This window comes from Benincasa hispida, chromosome 4, assembly GCF_027475165.1.
Source record: "Benincasa hispida cultivar pf3 chromosome 4, pf3_genome.v1.1, whole genome shotgun sequence".
In the NCBI taxonomy this organism is placed as follows: domain Eukaryota; kingdom Viridiplantae; phylum Streptophyta; class Magnoliopsida; order Cucurbitales; family Cucurbitaceae; genus Benincasa; species Benincasa hispida.
Window position 1 is genome coordinate 62,358,481 of NC_143481.1, and position 9,811 is coordinate 62,368,291.

General features: G+C 35.8%; 1 protein-coding gene across 1 annotated transcript; it reads left to right on the forward strand.

Moving 5' to 3' along the window:
• Positions 1 to 230: 230 nt before the first annotated feature.
• Positions 231 to 998, forward strand: LOC150036869 (uncharacterized). The gene has a single exon (XM_090313261.1). The coding sequence runs from the start codon at positions 231 to 233 to the stop codon at positions 996 to 998; it is 768 nt and encodes a 255-aa protein (XP_090169387.1).
• Positions 999 to 9,811: the final 8,813 nt, after the last annotated feature.

The window sequence follows — 9,811 nt, forward strand, 5'->3', positions numbered from 1 at the left end:
TCTCTACTGCTAAAGTAACATGGGATACATTGCAGAATTTGTACGAAGGAGAAAAAAAGGTAAAATTGGTTCGTTTGTAAACACTTCGAGCTGAATTTGGTACCATTCAAATGAAAGATGTTGAAACTATTGAAGATTTTTTCAACTGTGTTCTCTTAATTTTTAATCAATTGAGATCAAATGGAGAAACAATCGAACATCAAAGAGTGATTGAAAAGATCCTTAGAAGCATGGCTAGAAGATATGAGCATATTGTTATAGCAATTAAAGAATCCAATGATTTGTCAACTCTCTCCATCAATAACTTAATGGGATCTCTTCAATCTCATGAGCTCAGATTGAAGTTGTTTGATTCTACTCCTTTAGAAGAAGCTTTTCATATGCAATTCTCCTCTAGAGGGCGATTTGGTGGAAGAAGAGGTGGACGTGGTGGTAGAGGCAATGGACGATCCAACGTTATAACAAATTCAGAGTCAGAGAATAGAGACAACCAATCTTCTTCAAATAGAGGAAGGGGAAGAAATTCAAATAGAGGAAGAAGCAGAAGTGGTGGTCGTGGAGATTTTTCTCACATACAATGTTTCAATTATAGACATTATGGACACTTTCAAGCAGACTGTTGGTCTAAGAAGGCTAATTCTAATCAAGTAGAAACCACTTTAATGCATGAGCAACAGAATAATGATCAAGGTCTTCTCTTCCTCACATTCAACGTCCAAGAAACAAGCACTGAGGAAATATGGTATCTTTATAGTAGTTGCAGTAACCACATGACAGGAAGAAAGGATATTTTTATATCTTTAGATGAAACTCATCAAAATGTAGTGAAGACTAGTGACAAAAAGAAGCTTGAGGTCAAAAAAAAAGGAAATATTCTTGTCAAGACAAAAAAGGGAGCAAAAAGAATTACTAATGTGTATTATGTTTCAGGTCTCAAACACAATCTTTTAAGTGTTGGGCAACTTCTCTTAAGAGGACATGATGTTATCTTTAGATAACATCTATCAGATTAGAACCAAGAGTGGAGGTCTCATAACGAAGGTATGCATGACTCACAACAAAATGTTTCCAATTAAAATATGCTATGAGAAGCTTGTTTGTTTTGAGACTTTAGTAAATGACTCTTCATGGTTGTGGCATTGTTGATTCGGGCATCTGAGTTTTGACACTTTGTCTCACATGTGTCAACAATATATAGTGAGAGGAATGCCAAATATTAAAAAGGAAGATCTACATTGTGAAGCACGTGTTTTCGGAAAGCATCATCAAAATTCATTTCCGACTGGAGGTTCTTGAAGAGCATCAAAACCTCTCGAGCTTGTCCATACAGACTTATGTAGAACCATGAGAACCACTACACATGGAGGTAACCGTTATTTTCTCACATTTATTAATGACTACAATCGGAAAATATGGATTTATCTGCTAAAAGAAAAGAGCTCTACTTTCGAATGTTTCAAGACATTCAAAGCAATGGTGGAAAATGAAAGTAACTTGAAATTGAAAACATTGTGTTCAGATCGTGGAAGAGAATATATAGTCTTTGCAGATTTCTTGAAGGAAAATAGAATCAAGCATTAGAAGACTGTTCAAAGAACTCTTCAACAAAACGGAATTGCAAAGAGGAAAAATAGAATAATGGTGGAACTTGCAAGAAGTATGTTGAAGGCCAAGAAGCTTCCAGATCAATTTTGGGGAGATGCAGTAACTTGTGTTGTTTATCTCCTAAATCGAGCTTCAATTAAAAGTGTGCAAGGTATTACTCCTCAAAAAGCATGGAGCGGATTGAAACCAACTGTTAGTCACCTAAGAAAGTTTGGGTGTATTGCTTACTCTCATATTTCAGATGAGAAAAGAGGTAAAGTAGATGATAAATCAGAAAAATGCATTTTTGTTGGGTACAGTGAGAACTCCAAGGCTTATAGATTATACAACCTTATAAGTAAGAAAGTTATTATTAGTCGAGATGTCAAGTTCGATGAAGCAAAATTCTGGCAATGGGATGCACCAAATAAAGTCCAGAATCCATTACTTGTTGACGTGAATGGCAAAGAAGATGCTCGAGACTTAGAGCTTGAAGAGACTCAACCACTGATTTCACCTTCTTCATCACACTCCACAAATGATGAAGAAACTACTCCAAGGAAGACAAGAAATATTCAAGAGATCTATAATACTTCAAGAAGAATACAAGATGATGGACATGCTGATTTTTCTTTATTTGTAGATGTTGATCCTATATACTTTGAAAAAGCAATTCAAGATAAGAAATGGAAAGATGCAATGGATCAAGAGATTGATGCAATCAGAAGAAACGAGACATGGGAGTTAGTCAAATTACCAGAGAATAGAAAAGCTCTTAGAGTCAAATGGATCTATAGAATAAAACTGAAGCAAAATGGAGAAGTGCAGAAATACAAGGCCAGACTCGTAGTAAAAGGTTACAAACAAAAGTTTCGTGTGGATTATGAAGAAGTTTTGCACCAATAACTCACATGGAGACTCTTCGTTTGATGTTAGCCCTTGCAGCACAAAATAACTGGAAAGTTCATCAAATGGATGTCAAGTCAGCATTTCTAAATGGATATTTAGAGGACGAAATTTATGTTGAGCAGCCCCCTAGTTATGCCAAAATTGGAGAAGAAAATAAGGTATGTCGATTGAAGAAAGCATTGTATAGGCTAAAGCAAGCACCAAGAGCCTGGTACAAACATATCAATGATTTTTTCTAGAAAGATGGTTTCAGAAGATGTCCATATGAACATGCTCTACACCAAAGAAGACGAAAATGATAATTTCTTGATGATTTGTTTATATGTTGATGATTTAATCTTTACGGGAAATTCAAACATGATGATTGACGAGTTCAAAGTGAGCATGAAGAAAGAATTTGAGATGACTAATATGGGTTTACTTCATTACTTTCTTGGTATTGAAGTTAAACAAGGTGATAATGAGATTGCAATTTCCCAAAAGAAGTATGCAAAAGATTTATTGATAAAGTTCAAAATGGAGAATGCTTATCCTGCTAGTACTCCTATGGAACTGGGTTTAAAGTTAAGCAAGCATGATGATAGTGAAGCTTTTGATGCCACCATCTATAGAAGTCTTGTTGGAAGTTTAATGTGATTAACTACAACTAAACCTGATCTTATATTCTCACTAAGTTTATTGAGTAGATGTATGGAATCACCAAAGAGAATTCATTGGGAAGCTAGAAAGAGAGTTCTTAGATATATTCTTGGAACTGTTGATCATGGAATCCACTATAAAAGAAATGTGGATAACGTTCTTGTTGGCTACAGTGATAGTGATTGGGGAGGAAATATTGATGATTTCAAAAGTACTTTTGGATATGTATTTAATATTGGTTATGGAGCAGTTTCATGGGCATCAAAGAAGTAGGATGTTGTAGCATTGTCAACAACGGAAGCTGAATACATTTCTTTGTCTGCAGCTAGTTGTCAAGCACTTTGGCTTAGAAAGGTACTACATGAATTGAAGTGTCCTCAAGAGAAAGGGACCATCATGTTCTGTGACAATAAATCATCTATTTCACTTTCAAATAATCCAGTTTTTCATGGAAGAAGCAAACACATACAGATCAAGTATCATTTCATCAGAGAATTGATCAAAGATGGAGAGGTATATATCAAGTATTGCAAGACACAAGATCAAGTTGCAGACATATTCACAAAAGCATTAAAGATAGACTTATTCTTGAAAATGAAAGAGAAGTTCGGAGTCAGGGAGGTCTAGCTTAATGGGGCATGTTAGAAATTAATAAGCTAGATACATTATGGATAATATATTCCTAGATACATTTCTAATTTTAAGATACATGCATTTTTAAATACATGTAATTGTTCAAGTACATGAATGGTATGTATACATGTAATTCATTTATTTTGTGTCTTTTAGGAAGTGTCTCTTGAGTACTATATAAAGAGTTCATTTCCCTCATTTGTATATGAAGAATATAAGCTCAAACATTCAACATTCAAGAACTATTTCACATTTCTTTAACTTTTATAGTCAGTTATTGTAACTACTTATATCAGAAATTAGTATTATACTCATCATTTACAAATTTTGTATAGATACAATACAAAGCATCACGAAGAACTTGAAATCTGTAAAAGAAAGAATCTGTGACTTAGCTCTTAATAAAAACTCTCTCCTTCCCGTAGATGTAAGCTTCAATAAGTCGAACCACGTATATTGTTGTGTATCTTCATCTCTTCTTCCCTTCGTCTACACGATTGCATGGTTGCTCTACATTTTCTTTTTCCCATCGTCTACACAATTGCATGTTTTTCTTTCATCGTTTACTCAAAGCAGTCGCACAGATCACACAAGAAGATATTAGGGTTAGAAGAAGTGTAAGGAATTCAAAAGGGAGAGAACGAGAGAACAAGAGAGCAAAGAGAGAGAGAAAGAAAATTACTTTTGAATTAATCACCCATCAGAAAAGCTTTTTTCTTTCATTTCCATCAGACAAAGAGCAGTGGTTCAAACCACTTATAAAGCATCAATTGGAAGATCGTGCGCGATTAATAGCCAAGCTTTCTACCAAACCAAATTAATTTGGGGCAAAAGAACTGGGCTCACGTTTGGATCAGCAAAGAAAGGCCAAACAAGTTTTTCATCATCTAGGCTGAATTCAACAAATATAAAGAAGCAGGCTCAACAAAGTGGTATCAAAGCAAAAGACTTACAAGATCACAATTCTTGAAAAATCAAGACACAAGTTTTTCATCCAAAAATGTCAGTAACAAGGTTTGAGGTGGAGAAATTCGATGGCAAAGAAGACTTCAGACTGTGGAAGGCCAAGATCAAGGCAATTCTTGGCCAACAGAAAGCTCACAGAGCCCTCCTTGACCCATCAACACTCCCTGCTACTGTCACAACTCAAGAAAAGGAAGACTGGGAGCTGGCAGGCTATGGTACGTTGGTTCTAAATCTTAGTGACAGTGTTCTTAGACAAGTTTTAGATCAAGAAACTGCATATAAGATATGGACTAAGTTAGAAGAGTTATATGCTACTAACGATCTTCCTAGAAAAATGTATCTTAGGAAGAAATTCTTCACATTTAAAATGGATTCATCTAAAACTTTAACTGATAACTTAAATGAGTTCAAGAAAATTGTTGCTGAATTTAAAACTCTAGAAGAAAAACTTGATGATGAAAATGAGGCCTATGTGCTTCTAAACTTCTTGCTTGAACCGTATAAAGAAATAAAAAATGCTATAAAGTATGGAAGGGATAGTTATGCGTTATTTTATGATGTGGAATTATGGATGAAATGCGATAATGGAATTGCGTTGAGCAATCAAGTTTTCTCAGTGGAATCCAAGTGTAAACCCCACTGAGTTTCCTGGTAAGTCCAGGGTCGAACTCAGGGACTTGGAAAAACGGTATACGGTGATAATTTTTCTCGAAAACCTTGCGGTAACCAAATAAATCAATAGTTGTTGTGGTTGTTGTTTGCGGTAATGAAATAAATAAATGTGGTGGATTTAAGAAAAGTTTAGTTATGCGATAGATGCACTGAGTATGCAGATGAACGGGTTGAGAAAGTCTCTAACTAGCATTACCTGGGAATGTGTCAGACTATGCGATCATGCTACACCCATGCACAGCAAGTCATTTTCCAATGCAAATGCGGTACTCCTAAGTTTAGGACGCATGTGTTGAATGCAAAAGTGTCCATAGAGCTTATCCCTAAGTCTCTACTCTTTTCCTATGTGATGATGCAAGATGCACGCAAAGACAAGGTGACCGTACACAATCATACCCTATCTTTAGGATGCATGCGATGCGGTAATAGCAAACAGTGCTTATTCCTAAGCTCCTATCTCTTGATTATGCGTTCTAATCTGACTCTCCCGAGCCTAGATTCTAACCTGACTTTTCCAAGCCTAGATCCTATCCTAAGACTACCCTCCCGAGTATCTCTAATGGACGAATAAAGCATACATAATACAAGATAAACACATAGATGAAGATCCCCAGTTACGCTAGCTAAGTGCTTCTCAACCCATTCAACAAATTTAGCTACTCATGCATAATAAACAGAGAGTGAACAGATATAGAGAAGTAAATTTCATTTCTATAAATGAGTTTGAGTACAGAATAACAATGGAAGATAAAGATAGCGAGCCTGGTAGAAATCCCTTGCTACTCAAGGCCTTTACATTGGCAACCCTATTTGGTTCAAAAGATATTCCTACTTCCTCATGAGCTGGCCCTCTCTCTAATCTTAATGCTTCCGGCACTCTCCCAAGCTCACCGAAACGATCTAACGGCACAACCCCCTTCTCTCGCTCCCGCCTTAAAATAAAAGAAAAACTAAGAACAAGGCTAAGCTAAAGGAAAATTCTTTAGGTGTTTGAACTTGCTGAACTGGTGAACCCTTTTTCTGAAGGATGCCTTCAGTATTTATAGAGCCTTCGAGGTGAAAGACGGCTTCTCTCTTATGATTGCACGGATGGGATGGCTTTAAGTCTCTGACTGATACGCCGAATATTTGTCACCGAAAAGCTAAATGTAGTTGTTATCGTTAGCGGCTTGTCAACTTAATTCAGATTCGACCGTTATCAGCTTTCTATCCCATCGTGATTAATTATGTCTTTCACCCAGATGTGCCCACCAAGTTACGGTGACTCTATGCGACAATCCTTCTTTAGCAGAAGTTTGTGAGCATAAATCACCGCAAAGCCTTGCGGTAATGCTACGCTCGACCGTTGATTTCTTGTGATCGCGCTTTTCGCCTTGCGTCAACGCATATTCTGCATAGAAATACAAAAATTAATTGTTTCTATGCGATGGACGCATGCGACCGCAATGTTATAAACTTAATGCTTTTTGGATGCAATCTAACATATTATCAACGCAAACCTTCATTATTTAAGAACTTAGCATTGTAATAACGTGCATTTCTGCCCGTTATCAGATAGTATAAGCACAGACACTATAATTTCAGCCCTAAGAACTAGAGAGCTTGAGTTACAAATTGATAGAAAGAACCATCCTAGTGGTGAAGGTCTATTTGTAAAAGGAAACTTCAAACAAAACCATTCAAAAGACAGAAAACCTCACAACTCAGAAGATAACAAATCGAAATAGAAAATAAAATGCAAGTACTGTAAGAAAAGGAGACATCTAATTAAGGACTATTTTATCTTAAAGAGAAAGAAAAGGATTCTAAAGGTAAACAGCCTGAAGCATCTGTTGTAGAAGGATCCTTCATCTACTCAAATGCTTTAGCCTCAACTTTAGACAAATACAATCATGTAAATTCTCTAGGAAAACATGATTGAGTTCTAGATTCTGGATGCGCCTATCACATGACCTCAATGAAACCTTGGTTTAACACCTTTAAGGAAATAGAAGGAGAAATGGTATATATGGGAAACAACCAAGGCTGTAAAATAGAAGGCATTGGCTCTGTTTCCATGAAACTTAAGGATGGAACTATGAAACTTCTTAGGAATGTGAGATATGTTCCATTACTTAAGAGAAATCTAATCTCCTTAGGTATGCTAGATGCTATTGGGTGTGAGTACAGGGGTAAAGGAGGAACCCTTGAAGTGCTAAAGAATTCTAAAGTGATATTAGTTGGGGAAAAGATAAATGACTTATTTGTGGTCAAAGGAGTTGAAATGATGACAGGGGCATATGTTGCCACCACAAATGAGATCACATAGGCTGATGTATGGCACAAAAGATTATCTCACATTAGTGCTAAAGGCCTAGAAGCCATATTTAAATAAGGGATTCTCCTTAAAGGTCTCTCAGAAAATCTAACCTTTTGTGAACATTGTGTTTTAAGGAAAGCCACAAGGCAAAGTTTCACTAAAGCACAACATACCACAAAAGCTATCCTAGACTATATACACTCTAACCTATGGGGTCCAGCTCCTACACCTAGCCTAAGTGGCTCAAATTATTTACTTTCTTTTACTAGAGAAACAAACTTCTAAAGAAATTAAATACCTAAGAACTGACAATGGACTGGAATTTTGTAGTGAAGAGTTTAACAAATTCTGTAAAGAAACGGGAATTACTAGGCATAGGATTGTTAGATTCACTCCTCAACAAAATGAAGTAACTGAAAGACTAAATAGAACAGTCATGGAAAGGGTTAGATATCTCCTATGAGATGCAATTCTGAGTGAAAAATATTGGGTCAAGGCGGCAAGCTACACAGTGTCCTTAAATAGGTGTCCACATTCCTCCCTAAATTTTTTGACTCTTGAAGAAAAATGGACCACACATCCACCTGACCTAGAAAACCTAAGAGTATTTGGATGTGTTCATTATATTCCTCAAAATCAGGGGAAATTAAAATCTATGGCAGTAAAGTGTATGTTTGTAGGGTTTTATAAAGGAGTTAAAGGATTTAATATGTGGAATTCTATTGAGAAAAGGTTTGTTATAAGCAGAGATGTCACTTTCAGAGAGAAAGAAATGTTTATGCAACAAGAAAAGACATCTTATGAAGTTTCTAATAGCCCTAATACTGCTAGGATTGAGGTGGAGACACCTAAAGTTTCTTCCACTAACTAAAACCCTCCTATTGAATCAGAAGAAGAAGAAGAGGATGTCTCAAATGAGAATACAGGGAATACTGAAGTTATACCTAATTTAAGTCTGTATTCCTTGGCTAGGGATAGAAAAAGAAGAATGATAGTTCCTCTAGCTAGGTATACTGAAACTAACTACATGAACCTCGTTTTAAATGCCATAATAGCTCCTAATGACCAAGAACCAGCCACTTTTGAAGAGGCGGTGAACTGCCCTAATGTTAGGTCTTAGATTCAAGCTATGTGTGAAAAGATGGAGTCACTCACTGTCAATAATACTTGGACCCTAGCTCCTCTTCCTAAAAGGTGTAAACCTATAGCCTCTAAATGGATATATAAACTAAAGGAAGGTTCTATCAAAGAATAAAAGCCTAGGTACAAGGCAAGGTTAGTGGCTAAAGGGTTTACTCATAGGGAAGGAATAGACTATACTTAAATTTTTTCACCAGTAGTAAAACAAACATCTATTAGATTACTTTTATCTCTAGTTGCTCAGTACAATCTAGAACTAGATCAATTAGATGTTAAAACTGCTTTCCTATATGGAAACTTAAATGAGTTTATCTATATAGTTCAACCTAAAGGGTTTGAGGAAAAGGAAAGGAAGACCTATACTGTCTCCTAAATAAGTCAATATATGGTCTAAAACAATCCCCTAGATGCTGGTACAAAAAGTTTAATAACTACATAGAGAGTATTGGATTTCAAAGAAGTTCCTATGATATTTGTTCTTATATTAATTCTTCTACCTATAAGGACAATGTCCATCTATTACTCTATGTTGATGATATGTTACTAGCAGGAAAATCTAAGGATGATTTAACTCATGTCAAAAATCTCTTAAAGAGAGAATTTGACATGAAAGACTTGGGTCAGTCTAGAAAGATCCTTGGGATTGAAATTCAAAGGGACAGAACTTCTTCAACTCTAACCATTAGTCAATTAAGCTAATGTGAAAAAGTAATCAACAAATTTAATATGACTAATGCAAAACCAGTCACCATACCAATTGCTACTCATTTTAAACTTTTCTTAGAAAACTCACCAAAAGAAACAAACATAGAACATTTGACTCAAATGCAATCAATTCCTTATAATCAAGCAATAGGGAGTCTAATGTACTTAATAATATCTACTAGACCAGACCTATCATACAGCACTAGTCTAGTCAGTAGATACATGTCTAACCCTGGAAAAAGACATTGGGAAGCAACAAAATGA